Genomic DNA, 19,141 nt, shown 5'->3' with positions numbered 1-19,141 from the left:
ATGTTAATGTGTGGCCATTTACTAGTGTAGTGAGTTATCCATTTAATTCAGTGTTACATACATCTCGTATGACATGTGTTTTACCTGGTCGTAACTTATTCTGTGAAAAGTCATCCCAATTAATCATCGGCTATTGGATGTGAAACATTTGATAATTCTGACACGTACTTATCAGAGGAAACTCGTTACATTTTTCCTAATGCAGCAAGAGATGTTTTATATGCACTTTCCAACATATCATAACCTTTAACCATTTGTAGTGCACTGGTTGGAATGAGAAAAACCTCATTTATTTGAATGAATCCACCGAGGTGGTTCAATCCTGCGACTCGAGCACCCCAAGAGAGCACTCAATCCACTGAGCTAAATCCTGTTCCAAAATGCAGACAAGCGATAACACTCACTCAACCCACTGAGCTAAATCCTGTCCCAAATAGCAGGTAATACAGACATGTGATAACACTCACTCAGTCCACTGAGCTAAATCCTGTTCCAAATAGCAGGTAATACAGACATGTGATAACACTCACTCAACCCACTGATCTAAATCCTGTCCCAAATACCAGGTAATACAGACATGTGATAACACTCACTCAACCCACTGAGCTAAATCCTGTCCCAAATAGCAGGTAATACAGACATGTGATAACACTCACTCAACCCACTGATCTAAATCCTGTCCCAAATACCAGGTAATACAGACATGTGATAACACTCACTCAGTCCACTGAGCTAAATCATGTTCCAAATAGCAGGTAATACAGACATGTGATAACACTCACTCAACCCACTGATCTAAATCCTGTCCCAAATACCAGGTAATACAGACATGTGATAACACTCACTCAACCCACTGAGTTAAATCCTGTCCCAAATAGCAGGTAATACAGACATGTGATAACACTCACTCAACCCACTGATCTAAATCCTGTCCCAAATACCAGGTAATACAGACATGTGATAACACTCACTCAACCCACTGAGCTAAATCCTGTCCCAAATAGCAGGTAATACAGACATGTGATAACACTCACTCAACCCACTGATCTAAATCCTGTCCCAAATACCAGGTAATACAGACATGTGATAACACTCACTCAACCCACTGAGCTAAATCCTGTTCCAAATAGCAGGTAATACAGACAAGTGATAACACTCACTCAACCCACTGAGCTAAATCCTGTCCCAAATAGCAGGTAATACAGACATGTGATAACACTCACTCAACCCACTGAGCTAAATCCTGTTCCAAATAGCAGGTAATACAGACATGCGATAACACTCACTCAGCCCACTGAGCTAAATCCTGTCCCAAATAGCAGGTAATACAGACATGCGATAACACTCACTCAACCCACTGAGCTAAATCCTGTCCCAAATAGCAGGTAATACAGACATGCGATAATACTCAACCCACTGATCTAAATCCTGTCCCAAATAGCAGGTAATACAGACATGTGATAACACTCACTCAACCCACTGAGCTAAATCCTGTCCCAAATAGCAGGTAATACAGACATGTGATAACACTCACTCAACCCACTGATCTAAATCCTGTCCCAAATACCAGGTAATACAGACATGTGATAACACTCACTCAACCCACTGAGCTAAATCCTGTTCCAAATAGCAGGTAATACAGACAAGTGATAACACTCACTCAACCCACTGAGCTAAATCCTGTCCCAAATAGCAGGTAATACAGACATGTGATAACACTCACTCAACCCACCGAGCTAAATCCAGTTCCAAATAGCAGGTAATACAGACATGCGATAACACTCACTCAGCCCACTGAGCTAAATCCTGTCCCAAATAGCAGGTAATACAGACATGCGATAACACTCACTCAACCCACTGAGCTAAATCCTGTCCCAAATAGCAGGTAATACAGACATGCGATAATACTCAACCCACTGATCTAAATCCTGTCCCAAATAGCAGGTAATACAGACATGTGATAACACTCACTCAACCCACTGAGCTAAATCCTGTCCCAAATAGCAGGTAATACAGACATGCACGGTGGAAACAAATAACACATTGGGGGAAGTTTCTAGGGGGTTCGGGGGTATGCTCACCCCTAAATGTTTGAAAACTAGTTGTCCTGAAATGCAATTCCATACATTCTACAAGAAAAATGTGTCTCTGCCTTAAGGTTTACTACCAATAATATTTTTTATTCAGAATTATTGCGGGGGGGGGGGGGGGGGGGGGGGACTAAAGCCGTGCCGTGCTTTTCACTTAATTTAAATCTACTCATGGAGAAATTCATCGAAGCAAATCAGATCTAGTTTCAATTAGAATGGAAGAAGACTTTCTGTTATTCCAATACCTAAATAAAGTGTCCATGTTTGTACAGGTACACGTGGACGTTACTTACAGAGAAGTGTTCTGTACTGTTCTGACTGTCCATCAACAGGGAAGAGGATTCTTTTCATCACATCCTCGTCTGAAACAAATATATAAATATAGTTGAGACTGGCCGAACGAACACCTGTATATAATGGTCACATTATATAACGGGCACCATAAATCTCGCCAAATGCATTTTCTTCTTTATTTTATCTGTATATAACAGCGGCCACTTTGTTTTGACCAAAATGAATGGTTGAACATGCTATAACCGGCACAAAATATATTGAACACATGTTATTTTGTCCAAAGGGCAGTTGAACTTGTAATGGTCACAATACATGGACATATTTCAAAATACTAGTTTTGGTGACTCTTAAAGTGGCATTCATTACTTTACAGACATTTAAACTTCCCCCTGGCTAACAGGCCTTTAGTGACTAAAATTGGATATTAATTATATTTCCATCCGCAGAATATTAATGTGTATACGACATGTGTTTCTGGTATTCCTAATGTTTATAATAGTTTAAACAAGATTTTGTTTTACATGTACGAAATTATTGAAGGCAAAATTCAGTTTGACCTGCTAATTTGAAATTTGGGGTCTGGTGTTGACCCATTCGGTGTCCCGTGGATCAGTTGAATAGAATGCAGTGAAAAGCAACATAAAGTTTTAAATTTATGCTTTGAATAACATTTTTATTTCCAAAAATATTTATATTTCCTCTCTTATCTTATATTTTAGTGACGACTGTAGACATATTTATGCCTTCCACTTTAGAAATTGTTTCCATAGTAAACTATTTCGAATGTTACCTGTATAAAATATCCACCTGTCTATACTGGTCTTACTGGCCAACTCCTTTGCGTGGTCGTTATATACAAGTTATAGTGTGTGTGTGTGTGTGTGTGTGTGTGTGTGTGTGTGTGTGTGTGTGTAATTAAATACAATTTTCAAAGCTACTTCCAGTTAAGACATCATCGTAGAAATTATAGAATAGTATATCTGTATATATAACATATTCATTGGTTTCGTCTTAAACAATACTAACAAACATCACATTCCATACCTTCGTTGGTTTTGTTGAAAATAATTCCATTCCACATTACATCAGTTTTCTCGATAATTTTATCAATCTGCTTGAACGTGTCATCGATGGTAACCTCTTGTATAGGAATATCAACGAGTTCCGGACCTTCCATCACAGAGTGAAGTTTGTCTTCAAGGGTCGGAGCCATTTCTATAAAGTCAGCAGCTCGTGCGAAATGCACAGCTTGCTTACAGTGCAGAACATGGTCCGCCTTGAGGACTTCTGACTGTTCGACAAACTTCATCTGCTCGTTTCTGTCAGCTTTTTGTTTTTGTATGTTTGAAATGACATCTTCTTTCATCTGTTTTCTTTTGTCAGACAACTTGTGAATAATCTCTTCATAGGAATCATCAATATGTTTCAGAACATTTTCTTTCATCGAATCTAGAGATGCGTTTTGTTTAGAAAGTCTTGACGTATACCTCTGTCGTCTTTCTGATGAACTTTGTATATTTTTCAATGTTGTTTTCATGTGGTCCATCTTTGCTTCATATACATCTTTGAGATCCAATATCTCATGGTCTCTATGAGAGACATGAACACATGATGAACAAATATCAGTAGAACATTCCTTGCAGTATAGATCTAAATTCATGTTGTTGTGTTTTTTGCACGTATCTGTCTGGTGAAAAAAATCATCATGAGGCATATTAACCAATTCTTTAATACAAATAGTGTTGTGGTCTTTTGAGATTGTAAATTTGTTATGACATGCTGTGCATCCTTCGCACATGAATTCCTGACAGTCCAAGCAACGCATTGTTGCCCTTGAACTGTTAGGACATTCATGGCACATAATTTCATCCACCTTGTTCTTCATTGTAAGATATTCCACTAAATTCATCAGTACCTTGCTTTGTGGAAATGTTGCAGATATCGTATTCTGAACAGGCCAAACCTGCCGACAGTTAGGACATCTCACACCAGCTGGTGACTTCTCCCAAATCGACTCCAGACATCGGCAGCAGAAACTGTGGAAGCACGGTAAGATGCGTGGAGATTTGTCCTGATTGTCAAAATACTCCAAACAAATCTCACACGTGACGAACTCGTCACGTATCTCAAGGAGTGGAACAACACTGCTTTCAGCCATCTTAATTCGAGTTGGTTAGTCACTTGAATGGTAGAACAAATAACGTGCTACCATCTAGTTGTGATTAATTTATGTAAACAGTTGTACGCTGTACAACTGTCCATCCAGGCCTGAAATAAAAACATAAATGATATATACATGTGGAATATGAATATATATATATATATATATATATATATATATATAGAGAGAGAGAGAGAGAGAGAGAGAGAGAGAGAGAGAGAGAGAGAGAGAGAGAGAGAGAGAGAGAGAGAGAGAGAGAGAGAGAGAGAGAGAGAGAGAGAGAGAGAGAGAGAGAGAGAGAGACAGACAGACAGACAGACAGAGAGAGAGAGAGAGAGTTAAAGTTATTTATAAATAAAATTAAATTTTGTGTTCAGTTACTGTTTTTTCTATTTCCATATATTTGGCTTAACTTCAGACATCACTCTTTAACGGGAGCTGAGAGAGAGAGAAAGAGAGAGAGAGAGAGAGAGAGAGAGAGAGAGAGAGAGAGAGAGAGAGAGAGAGAGAGAGAGAGAGAGAGTCTTTAGACATAGACATACGTGAAAGATATGTACTTTCTTGGAATCACGAACCCCCCCCCCACCCAATGACCCCCTCCCCCCCCCCCCCCCCCCACTAGTTTCTACTCCCGACACTACCTTTTATCCAGCGGTTTGTATGTTTGCCAAGTCTATACATATATCTGTATTTTAATTACATTACACAACCAATACTGAACTCATGTTTCTCAATTCCATATGATGGACTATCACGCTGCCACCCCCACACTGAACAAGGCGGGTGATCGGACTTTCTATTCAGCGATCCCCCAGAAAGGACACAAATTAATTTACCAACATACTTTAAAGTTAGAGACTGGGTCCAGGGGCGGTATATACATATGTTGTTAGTGACTGGGTCTAGGGGAGGTATATACGTATGTTGTTTGAGACGGGATCCAGGGGCGGTATATACGTATGTTGTTAGTGACTGGGTCCAGGGGCAGTATACACGTATGTTGTTAGAGACCACATTGTCTATCAGTAACATTATAAGATATCACAAAGTATTGTCACTATTGTGTGAGATAAACTAACGGGCAAAAGAAACTTATCACCCTGTTCAGTAGGTCCATAAAGAAAAACCAAGACATATGTGATCTATATGATGATTATTTTACTGAAAGGAATCATGTTTCAATGTCTTTACAAAAAAGCATTGCTATATCAATAGTGCACTTGCCATATCGATAGTGCACTTGGCATAAGGCTGAGCGAAAGAGACATGGGGTCAAAATTAAAAATTACACAATCAGAGTCCCTTCAAAGGGTGCTTCCAAAGTCAAATCATAGGACAAGACATGTCCTCAGTAGCGTGTGTGACCACCCTTACATCAATACACGCCAAAACACGTCTCTTGGATGTCGTCAGTCGCGGGATGACGTCAGCAGGAATTCTGCGCCAAACATCCAACAAAACCTGTTCAAGCTGCTGTCGATTTGCTGGGGGAGGTACGCGTTGTCTCAGCTGTCGATCAAGATGATCCCAGTGATGCTCTATGGGATTCTTGTCTGGAGAACATGATGGCCAAAGCAATACGTTGACGTTAAGGTTGTTGAGATAATCCTGAACAAGTCTGGCTGTATGAGGTCGTGTATTGTCCTGCTGCAAAACGGTACCCCTAGGCTGTTGACGCAAGAATGGCACTACAACAGGTCGGAACACTTCATCCCTGCATCTTTGACCAGTCAGATTTCCACGGATGATGAGAAGCCGTTGTCCTGTCCGTTGACCGCAAATACCGCCCCATACCATGATGCCGCCTCCACCAAAAGGGTGCACATCTTGGATGCAGTTTGGCGCCAGTCGCTCACCCCGACGTCGACAAACAGAATCTCGGCCATCATTTTGGAACATGTTGAAGCGACTTTCTTCCGTGAACAGCACCTTTTCCCAATCATGCCACTGCCACCGACGAACAGTTCGTGCCCATTGTAATCTGCGTTGACGGTGTAGAGGGGGTCAAGGCCATTCCACGGAAGGGGCGGAAAGCTCTGATACCAGCTCTGCGGAGTCATCGTAAGACTGTTCGTCTGCTGATGGGGTATCCCAGTGCCGTCACCGCCGTTGACATTGCCGTCACGAATCGGTTCCGCAATGGATTGTCCGGATGTAGCGGTCTTCAGTTGGCGTTGTGACCATTGGTCTTCCCGATCTTGCACGGTCTTGTGCCTGGTCTGTCTGCTGATAACGGCTCAACAAGTTGCTGATGGGGGCTGACTGTAGTTGAAGGTTCTTGCAATCTGCCGTTGAGAGGCCCCCATATCGGCCATACCGGCCATACCGATAGCTCTGTTGCGTTCTGCTTGGGTAAGTCTCGGCATCTCTCTGATGTTCTTTTTGATATTGCTTCCTTGCTTTGTCCCACACCGGTATTTATGCAACAATCATGCACGAGCATTTTTAACAAATTCAAATTATGCTGTTTTTCACATTTTTCATGACTGCACGAAATTCAATAAATCTGGAAACAGTTACTGTTCGGAAACACGGGTGTGTTTTGGCGAATGTTTTCTCATTACTTTCATACTTATTGCAGTATCTTTAATTCAGATAAACTTATTTTAAAAGTGATAAGTTTCTTTTGCCCGTTAATTTAGATGGACTTAATCTGTTTTGAAATATTAGCATGTTGAGGTATGACCATACCTTTAACAATCAGACGGAAGAAAACAAATACCCCAAAAGACTAACAAAAAAAACAAAAACATTTAAAAACAAAATTTGTCCTTTCAGTTAAAAATAATAAAACTTCATTTCACGTTCCAGCTAGTGCACGACTGGTTTATGAAATGTGGAAAAAAAACCCACACACAAAACCAACCAAACAAAGAAACAAACAAAAAATAAATAAATAATAATAATAATAAAAAAATTAAAAAATAAATAAATCGTTGTTGAAAACACAGAATTTCTCGTTCCAGCCACAACTGTTATATCAAAGGCAGTGGTATGTCCTATCCTGTCTGTGCGATATTTCATACAAAAGATCATTTGTTGTTAATGTGTAAAATGTAGTAGGAATCAACATTACCGAATATTTCACATCCAATAGCCGATGATTAATAAATCAATGTGCTCTAGTGGTGTCGTGGAACAAAACATACTAACTTTAACTGTTCGAAAAGTAGCCCAGTGGTAAAGTGATCGCCTGGTGTGCGGTCAAACATTTGGATGTCAAACATTTTGTCATTTTGACGTCTAGTCATGGAGAGAAAACTCGCTACATTCTTTTTCATAAATAGCAAAGGATCCTCTAAATGCTCCATCCCACAGACATGATTCCAAATACCACGGTATTTGATATACCAGTCGTGGTCCACTGGGCTACGTTCCGCCCTTAAAATGTGTTGAGTGCGTCGTTATATAAATCATTGCTTCCTTCTTACTTCTGCTGCATAATAACATTCGTACACTGTCACCGAACATGTTCAGACAAGCGTTTCGCGGAATTGTTTCCTTTTCCAGGTAGCCGAACTGTCAGTACTGACCCAGATGTGAGACACGCTAGACGACCTACCTGTATTTCTCCGTGCCCATTGTTACAAACAGAAAGAAGTGTTTTATTTAGCGACGCACTCAGCACATTTTATATACGGTTATATGGCGTCAGACATAAGGTTAAGGACCACACAGATATTGAGAGAGGAAACCCGCTGTCGCCACTTCATTGGCTACTCTTTTTGATTTGCAGCATGGGATCTTTTATATGCACAATCCCACAGACAGGATAGCACATACCACGGCCTTTGATAAACCAGTCGTGGTGTACTGGCTGGAACGAGAAATAGCCCAATGGTCCCACCGACGAGGATCGATCCCAGACCGACCGAGCATCGAGCGAACGCTTTACCACGGGGCTACGTCCCGCCCCTGTTACAGACAGTACATTAGCAAGTCTATGTTTCCACCCGCTGAGAAGAATTCACAGCGACTTTACAGTACATTAGCAAGTCTATGTTTCCACCCGCTGAGAAGAATTCACAGCGACTTTACAGTACATTAGCAAGTCTATGTTTCCACCCGCTGAAAAGCATTCACAGGGACTTTACAGTACATTAGCAAGTCTATGTTTCCACCCGCTGAGAAGAATTCACAGGGGACTTTACAGTACATTAGCAAGTCTATGTTTCCACCCGCTGAGAAGAATTCACAGCGACTTTACAGTACATTAGCAAGTCTATGTTTCCACCCGCTGAGAAGAATTCACAGCGACTTTACAGTACATTAGCAAGTCTATGTTTCCACCCGCTGAGAAGAATTCACAGCGACTTTACAGTACATTAGCAAGTCTATGTTTCCACCCGCTGAGAAGAATTCACAGCGACTTTACAGTACATTAGCAAGTCTATGTTTCCACCCGCTGAGAAGAATTCACAGGGACTTTACAGTACATTAGCAAGTCTATGTTTCCACCCGCTGAGAAGAATTCACAGGGACTTTACAGTACATTAGCAAGTCTATGTTTCCACCCGCTGAGAAGAATTCACAGGGACTTTACAGTACATTAGCAAGTCTATCTACACGTAAACAATATATACTAAACTCAGTTGATTATTTTAGAAAACAATAGAAGCCTGCCTTGAGTAGTTAAATTTTGTTTTGTTTAACATCAAAACTAGAGCACTTTGATTTATTAAGCATTGCCCATTGGAGGTCAAACATTTGGTACTTCTGACATGTAGTCATCAGAGAAAATCCGATGCATTTATCCTAATGCAGCAAGGGATCCTATATATGTCAATGTTACCACCCACTGACAAGAATTCACAGGGACTTTACAGCATATTAACAAGTCTATCTCATGTACACAATATATACTAAACAAAGTTGAGTATGTTAGAAAAAAAATAGAAGCCTGCCTTGAGTAGTTAAAGTTTGTTTTGTTTAACGACAACACTAGAGCACATTGATCTATCAATCATTGCCTAGTGGATGACTAACATTTGGTCATTCTGACATGTAGTCTTCAGAGAAAAACCGCTGCATTTGTCCTGATGCAGCAAGGGATATTTTATATGCATTTAACTACTGACAGGAAAGCACATACCACGGCCTTTGTCCAGTTGTGTTGCACTGCTTACAACGGTGAAAAAGGTGGTTCGATCCTGCAACACAATCTCAAGCGAACAGTCAACCGACTGAGCTAAATGCCGTCCCTACACCCGATGACAAAGAATTGATTCCTCCACAGGAACTTCTATCGATCGATATGACCCTTCAGCAAGTCTATCTAGGTACCGTACATTATCTCACAGGTTGATATACTGGACGCCAGTGAAAACGCATCTTCCAATGTTATCGCATACACGTGTGAGGTTGCTTTGAAACACAAAATAACCATAAGCCCTGTATAACACCCAATAACCATAAGCCCTGCATAACACACAATAACCATAAGCCCTCTATAACACAATAATAATAACCCCTGTATAACACACTATAACCATAACCCATATATAACACACAATAAACATAAGCCCTGTATAACACACAATAACCATAAGCCCTGTATAACACACAATAAACATAACCCCTGTATAAAACACAATAAACATAACCCTTGTATAACACACAATAAACATAAGCCCTGTATAACACACAATAACCATAACCCATATATAACACACAATAAACATAAGCCCTGTATAACACACAATAACCATAAGCCCTGTATAACACACAATAAACATAAGCCCTGTATAACACACAATAACCATAAGCCCTATATAACACACAATAATAATAACCCCTGTATAACACACTATAACCATAACCCCTGTATAAAACACAATAAACATAACCCTTGTATAACACACAATAAACATAAGCCCTGTATAACACACAATAACCATAACCCATATATAACACACAATAAACATAAGCCCTGTATAACACACAATAACCATAAGCCCTGTATAACACACAATAACCATAAGCCCTGTATAACACAATAATAATAACCCCTGTATAACATACTTTAACCATAACCCCTGTATAAAACACAATAAACATAACCCTTGTATAACGCACAATAACCATAAGCCCTGTTTAAAACAGAATAGCCATAAGCCCTCGATAACACACAATAAGCATAACCCCTGTGTAACACGCAATAAACATAACCCCAGTATAATACGCAATAACCATAAGCCCTGTATAAAACACAATAACTATAACCCCTGTATAACACACACTAACCATAACCTTTGTATAACGCACAATAACCATAAGCCCTGTATAAAACAGAATAGCCATAAGCCCTCTATAACACACAATAAACATAACCCCAGTATAACATACAATAACCATAAGCCCTGTATAAAACACAATAACCATAACCCCTGTATAAAACACAATAACCATAAGCCCTGTATCACACACAATAACTATAAGCATTGTATAACATACAATAGCCATAACCATTGTATAACACACAATAACCATAACCCATGGATAACACAATAACAATAACCCCTATATAACACACAATAACCATAATCCCTGCATAACACACAATAACCATAAGCTCTGTATAACACACACTAACCATAACCCCTGTATAAAACACAATCACCATAACCCCTGTACAACACCTGATAACAATAAACCTGTATAACACACAATAACCATAACCCTGGTATAACACACAATAACCATAACCGCTGTATAACACACAACAACCATAACCCCTGTATAACACACGATAACCATAAGCCCTGTATGAAACACAATAACCATAACCCTGGTGTAACATACAATAACCATAAGCCCTGTATAACACACAATAACCATAACCCCTGTATATAGTTTTGGGTCTATTTATTGCTTCCAGGATACATCCAGTTCCAATGTTTACACAACCAATATTATTATTCAGACTTAGGAACCCACCTCACCCCAACCCCAGCTCGAGGACAAAAAGGTACGGTTTTTGTGTTCTACTCTATATAAAGGAAACAATTGCTTATCTCCCCCCCCCCCCCCTTGACTAGAGACTGTACCCCATCACTAAATATGGTCCCCGCCCCACTCCAGATGTTCTTATCTGCCCGTTAGTTGTTCTCATATTAAAGGGAGGGACGTAGCTCAGTGGTAAAACGTTCGCTTGATGCGCGGTCGTTCTGGGATCAATCCCTGTCAAAGTGGGCCCATTGCATATAAAACGCTATTTCTTAGTTTCAAGCAGGTTTCTACTTGAGGTTACAACTCTAGTGGTGTTTTTTTTTTATCTAATGGAGCGCCATTCGGGGAAAATGAGCAGATCTGAAACCTTTTCACCATTTATATTTCCATCATTCTACCCACAATATTAGTTATAATCCACGTTAAAATGCGTAATGACTGATTTACAACCCTATATAGCGACCTGGCAGCAATGCTAATATGAATTAATGTCAATTCGTCTTCCGCGGTAGTTCGTCCTCACTGGCATAGCTAGAGGTGGGGACTTGGAGGTCACGCCCCCCGCCGCACGCCCACCCCCAGTTTAATATCTTAATATATATAAGAAGTGGGTTTTTTGTTCTTTTCTTGTTTAACGACACCACTAGAGAACATTGATTTAATAATCAGCTATTGGATGTCAAACATTTAGTAATTTTGACATGGAGTCTTAGAGAGGAAACCCGACACATTTTAAAACAATTACTAGCAATGGATTTTTTATATGCACCATCCCACAGACAGGATAGCATATACCAGTTGTGGTGCAATGACTGGAACCAGAAATAGCCCAATGGGCCTATGACAGGGATCGATCCATAACCGACCGCTCATCGAGCGAGCGCTTTACCACTGGACTACGTCCCGCCCCCTTTTTATAATCAGAGCTGTTAGAATCGGCCGGGGCGACGATTACCCTCACATTGGGCAAGTCACTTCAGGTATTAAAAATATATTCAAGACATTTCGCTCGTTGTCAACAAATTCAACTTGCCCTTGTTACATTGGATGCACCAACAACCCGCCCACCCACCCAATCAACAACCTATTTCCTACTCACGACACCACCCTTGTTACCACAGAATATAAGCTAAATTGTAAGAGACAAAATCATGGCTAGAAAGCTCCGTATTTCAAAACCAATACTGACCTCATGTCACTGATTGAGACATTGCCACGCCCACACTCAACATGGCGGGTGATCGGACTTTCTGTTTAGTGATTCGTGAAAGTATACAAATTATGTTACCATCCTGTTTGCATACCACCCGTTAATATCTTTCCGCTGAAAAGGTCTTACCTTAACATGAATATTAGTAATTGTATTTTGTCGTTCTAGTCAATATCCAATGTGAAATAACCGTAAATAAAATGTGGTGTGTAAGTCGATAAAAAAACAAAAACATTCATGCCTCTCTCTCTCTCTCTCTCTCTCTCTCTCTCTCTCACATGGGGGGGGGGGGGGTGACTGCTTGTTAGTTACAGGAAGATGTTAGAGTACCGCGGCGCTTATACCGGATCACGGGCAACTGTGACTTTGGTGTATGGCGACGCTGTCACTCAGAAGAGGAAGGGAAGAGGGACGAGAAGGAGGAAACGTGCGACAGCGGCGGTCCCGTCTGCGTCGCCGCCCCCACCCCCCATGACCCGACAAGCCAGCTATTTCAACGCAGACTGACCAGCTTGACGAGTCGACGCCAGTGTTGGACACCGCCATGTGCGAGACTCCACGGCCGGCGTCTTCCGTTCCAACCCCTCCGCTTGTGTCCGCGTCGGGACCCCCACCCACGGGGGACTCCGCAGCGACCAAGCCAGATGTTGGTGTTGCGAAACCAGCCAGCCAAGGCCCGGCCTTCCGGCTCCGCCCGAGGCATGGACTTCGCCGCCTGGAGTCTCGCAGTGTCGAAGATAAAGGGCCAGTACTCGAAGTACTTAGTCGGGGACACACCACACACGGCCTCACTGCGTCATCGAAGGATCCTTCAAGCGCTTCCCAGACGGCACTGAGGTCGGGATCCACGACATGGAGCTAGGGGACGGGACGTTTGGACTTGTGGTGACGTCGCGCCGGGATGGACTCTACAGACAAGGAGTTCTCTTCAGAGAAATGGAGAACAACACCGTCCATAGAGTCCTCGGCCCGATAACACAACGTGCTCGTAACACTTACGTCAGACGTACACCACACATTATGTATGGTGTACGTCTGACGTAAGTGTTACGAGTGCTTTATGTTATCGGGCCCTGAAGATCATCGCCGGCGCCCATTACGTCCAGCTAGCCAAGACCTTGCTAGCCCACCGGTGGAGGAAACTGGTGCCGCAGTTCAACGCGAAGCACTTCATCTCGTCCCCCTAGTTGCCAACCGTTCCAAGGGCTTAGTCGGACTTTAACAATTTTGGCCGCCATTCAAAATTTTATTTCATTTTATTTTTTAATTTAATTTAATTAATTTATTTATTTGTAAACAGTCCGACGCACTTTATTTTGGCAGCCCGTCTAAAATGCTCAAATCACCTTAAAACCCTTTTGGTCGAGCCCTCTAATTTTATTATTTGGACTTAATTGTTTGTCCAAATATGAGTAGTATGAAATTAGCTCATTTTGGCTTTAGGTCTTTACCTAACTGAATTCGTATTCCAAATTCCGCCCACCTTAAATTCCCCCCCCCCCCCCCCCCCGGGCCTGTACTATATAGATTGGACTTTAAACTTTTAGACCTCCGTTCAAAATTTTATGTCGAAATTACTTTCTTTTTTTTAATATTATTAAATCGTCCGATCCTCTCTTCTTTCTCTTATTTATTTTTGGACTGTCCTTCTAAAATGCTCCAAATGATATAAATATTCGGCCGAGCAGTCAATTCTTTTTATTTTTGGCTTGTAAATTTTTTTTTTTTTTTTTTAATTCTATTAACTTTTTTACTAATTATTATTTTCAAAATTCTGCCCATTTTCAACTCTATCCCCCCCCCCCCCCCCACCCCATCCCGAGTCAGGCCACCGATCTTATCGGAGGTCGGACTCTGGATGGGCGTGTTCGAAACCCTAGTGGTATATGGGCACGTTAAAATAATTATCTATCTATCTATCTAAGAGTCATGTTCCGTGGAAACAGGAAAATACATAACGTGAAGGAGGGGGAAAAAAGAGGTGCTTTTGTTTTGCTCAGATGGGTCCTGGGGCGGTATATACATATGTTGTTAGAGACTGGGTCCTGGGGCGGTATATACATATGTTGTTAGAGACTGGGTCCTGGGGCGGTATATACATATGTTGTTAGAGACTGGGTCCTGGGGCGGTATATACATATGTTGTTAGAGACTGGGTCCAGGGGTGATATATATGTATGCTGTTAGAGACTGGGTCCTGTGGCGGTATATATGTATGTTGTTAAAGACTGGGTCCAGGGGTGGTATATATGTATATTGTTAGAGACTGGGTCCAAGTGTGGTATATACGTATGTTGTTAGACACTGTGTCCAGGGGCGATATATATGTATATTGGTAGTGACTGGTTCCAGGGGCGGTATATACGTATGTTGTTAAAGACTGGGTCCAGGGGCGGTATATACGTATGTTGTTAGTGATGGGTCAGGGGTGGGATACATGTATGTTGTTAGAGACTGGTTCCAGGGGCGGTATATACGTATGTTGTTAGAGACTGGTTGCAGGGGCGGTATATACGTATGATGTTAGAGACTGGGTCCACGGGCGATATATATGTATGTTGGTAGTGACTGGTTCCAGGGGCGGTATATACGTATGCTGTTAAAGACTTAGTCCAGGGGTGGTATATACTTATGTTCTTAGTGATGGGTCCAGGGGCGGTATATATGTTTGTTGTTAGAGACTGGGTCCAGGGGCGGTATATATGTATGTTGTTAGAGAGTGGGTCCAGAGGCGGTATATATGTATGTTGTTAGAGAGTGGGTCCAGGGGCGGTATATATGGATGATGTTAGATACTGGGTTCAGGGGCGGTAAATACGTATGTTGTTAGAGACTGGGTCCAGGGGGCTGTAATGATAGTCCTGTATAGATATGCTGTACCCCATCATTACAAAGATTACAAACACAAACACACACTAAGCACCCCCCACGGAGCCCTCACATTAAAAAATTGCCACCCCACCCCCACACCACCCGACTAGATACCGTACCCATTCATTTTAAACATGCCTCCCACACTCCCCCCACCCCCACCACACACCACCTAGATACTGTACCCATGAATTTTACCAAATAGCCCCCCCCCCCCACACACACACACACAATAGATAGCGTACCCCATCATTAAAAACTGCCACCCCCCACACCCCACACATAAACTAGATACTGTACCCCCATCATTAAAAATCACACACACACACACACACCTTGATATTGTTACCCCATCATTACAAATTGCCCCCGCCCACCCCCCACCCCCCACCACACAACTAGATACTGTACCCCATCATCATTAAAAAATTGGCCACCCCCCCCCCCCACACACACACACACACACATACATACTGTACCCCGTCATTAAAAACTGTGCCCCACCCCAACCGCCCACACGATACTGACCCCATCATTAAATATCCCTCTCTCCCCCACGCCCACACGATATTGTACCCATCATTATCAATTGCCGCCGCCCCCGTCCCCACACACTACACACACTAGGTACTGTACCAGATCATTAAAAATTGCCCCCCGCCCTCCACACACACACTAATATAACTGGACCCCATCATTAAACATTGTTGCTCCCCCCCCCCGCAACCAGACACAACAGACCTAGATACTGTACCCCATCATTAAAAATCACACACACACACACACACACACACACACACACACACACAGTAGATACTGTACCCATAATTAAAAATAGCCCCCCCCCCCCCCCCCCCCACACACACAATAGATACCGTACCCCATCATTAAAAAACTGCCCCCCCCCCACACACACACAAACTAGATACTGTACCCCATCATTAAAAATTGCCCCCACCCCCGCAATACAGACACTAGATACTGTACCCCATCATTAAAAGCCACACACACACACACACACACACACACACACACACACACAGTAGTACTGTACCCATAATTAAAAATAGCCCCCCGCCCCCCCGCCACACACACACAATAGATACCGTACCCCATCATTAAAAACTGCCCCCCCCCCCACACACACACAAACTAGATACTGTACCCCATCATTAAAAATTACACACACACACACACACACACACACACACACACACACTAGACACTGTACTTCATCATTAAACATTTACCCCCACACAAACACACTAGATACTGTACCCCATCATTAAACATTGCTCCCCCCCCCCCCCGAAACACAGACACTAGATACTGTACCCCATCATTAAAAATCACACACACACACACACACACACACACACACACACACAGTAGATACTGTACCCATAATTAAAAATAGCCCCCCCCACCCCCCCCACACACACAATAGATACCGTACCCCATCATTAAAAACTGCCCCCCCCCCCACACCACACACAAACTAGATACTGTACCCACATCATTAAAAATTGCCCCCCACCCCCGCCAATACAGACACAGATACTGTACCCCATCATTAAAAGCCACACACACACACACACACACACACACACACACAGTAGATACTGTACCCATAATTAAAAATAGCCCCCCGCCCCCCCGCACACACACACACAATAGATACCGTACCCCATCATTAAAAACTGCCCCCCCCCCCACACACACACACAAACTAGATACTGTACCCCATCATTAAAAATTACACACACACACACACACACACCACACACACACACACACACACACACACACACACACACACACACTAGACACTGTACTTCATCATTAAACATTTACCCCCACACAAACACACTAGATACTGTACCCTGTCATTAAAAAGTATCCCCCCCCCAACCCACCACACGATACTGTACCCATCATTAAACATCTCCAAGCCCCCCCCCCCCTTCTCATATTACTTTTACAACTAAAATGAAACTGGTGCGTTTTAATGGAGATCCATATATATATATATATATATATATATATATATATATATATATATGTATATATATATATATATATATATATATATATATATATATATATATATATATATATGTTGTGGTACACTTACTGGAACGAGAAATAGCCAAATGGGCCCACACCGAACGCGCACCAACCGAGCGCTTTACCACTGGGCTACGACCAGCCCCCTTTTTATAATCAGAGCCGTTAGAATCGGCCGGGGCGACGATAACCCTCACATTGGGCAAGTCACTTCAGGTATTAAAAACCAGGTCAACAAATTCAGCTTGCCCTTGTCACATTGGATGCACCAACAACCACCGACCCAGCCAATCAACAACCTATATTCTACTCCCGACACCACCCTTGTTCCCGCAGAATATAATGTAAATTGTAAGACAAAATCATGGCTACAAAGATCCGTATTTCTGTATTTTAACTGCATCTTACAACCAATACTGACCTTATGTGACTGACTGTGACATTGCCACGCCCACACTCAAGATGGCGGGGGATCGAACTTTCTGTTCAGTGATCCCGTGAAATACACAACTTAAGTTACCATCCTTCTTGAAAGTGAATATGAATAACAAATTCACAACACCACCATAATTCTTCTTTATAACACTATCGTTCTTCTTTATAATTAGCTTAAATAACGCATTCATAACGACAACGCCATTGTCATTTGTGCACACAACACGTACAACGTCGTCAGCCGTCACTAAGCTCAGTGTGTCTCGTGAAGGTGAAATAGTCCCGTTGGCTCTTCTCCGAAAACAAACTATACTATTGCCTTATATGGCTTATGAACCCGTTTGCGTACCACTCGTTAATATCGTTACACCGAGGTCATATCCAATGTGATATAACAGCAAATAAACATGTGGTGTGTACGTCGTTTAATAAAACATTTGATACTGTTTCTTCAAGGATGACAATATATCAGTATAAACTCAATGTGTGCTTGGCCTTGTTATGTACATTGTATCTCTGTTTTGTGGAAGAGTACACCTATTAACTACTGGCATAGACAGGATTTTGTATTGGGGGACACCCACATTTGCAAGCATATTGCGTGTGAGTCATATTACGTGGAGAGAGGAAAATACATAACGTATGGATGGGGGGGGGGGGTATAAGAAGAGGTGTGGTTCTGTGTTGCCCCCAGCACCCCTCCCCCGCCTCCCCACTGGCTACGCCAGTGCTAGAAAGGTGTCCCTGTCCTGAAAGGTTTTAAGCAAGTTCCCCATGACACAACTCTTGGGTCGCATGTGACTTGGCGGTATATACGTACATGTATATTAGAGATTGGGTTCAGGGCGGTATATATGTATGTTGTTAGAGACTTGGTCTAGGGGTGGTATATATGTACGTTGTTAGAGACTGGGTTCAGGGGCGGTATATATGTACGTTGTTAGAGACTTGGTCTAGGGGTGGTATATACGTATTATATTAGAGACCACATTATATATTAATAACATTATAAGATATCACAAAGTATTGTTACTATTGTGTAAGACAAATTGGCTGAATCTCTTT

The 19,141-nt window shown here is 42.0% G+C and overlaps 2 protein-coding genes across 3 annotated transcripts in view; both read right to left on the bottom strand.

Annotated features, from left to right (window-relative positions):
• LOC121386252 (E3 ubiquitin-protein ligase TRIM56-like) overlaps positions 1-19,141 on the bottom strand; it is a 97,272-nt gene that overhangs the window by 27,282 nt on the left and 50,849 nt on the right. The gene's annotated exons all lie outside the window — the stretch shown is intronic.
• The window catches only part of LOC121386254 (E3 ubiquitin-protein ligase TRIM56-like), a 30,876-nt gene that overhangs the window by 1,916 nt on the left and 9,819 nt on the right, over positions 1-19,141 (bottom strand). The window contains exons 1-3 of one of the 2 annotated variants that reach the window (XM_041517096.1): positions 18,063-18,330; positions 3,429-4,652; positions 2,384-2,452 (exon numbers count right to left, since the gene is read on the bottom strand). In XM_041517096.1, coding sequence (XP_041373030.1) covers positions 2,384-2,452; positions 3,429-4,542 — 1,183 coding nt within the window. In that variant the 5' untranslated portion in view covers positions 4,543-4,652; positions 18,063-18,330. Of the gene's footprint in view, positions 1-2,383; positions 2,453-3,428; positions 4,653-18,062; positions 18,331-19,141 lie in introns of those variants that run through there. The other variant, XM_041517097.1, reaches the window with a different exon arrangement.

This window comes from Gigantopelta aegis, chromosome 12, assembly GCF_016097555.1.
Source record: "Gigantopelta aegis isolate Gae_Host chromosome 12, Gae_host_genome, whole genome shotgun sequence".
Classification (NCBI taxonomy): Eukaryota; Metazoa; Mollusca; class Gastropoda; order Neomphalida; family Peltospiridae; genus Gigantopelta; species Gigantopelta aegis.
Note: the sequence above shows the minus strand (reverse complement) of the source record. Positions and strands in the feature narration are given on the sequence as shown.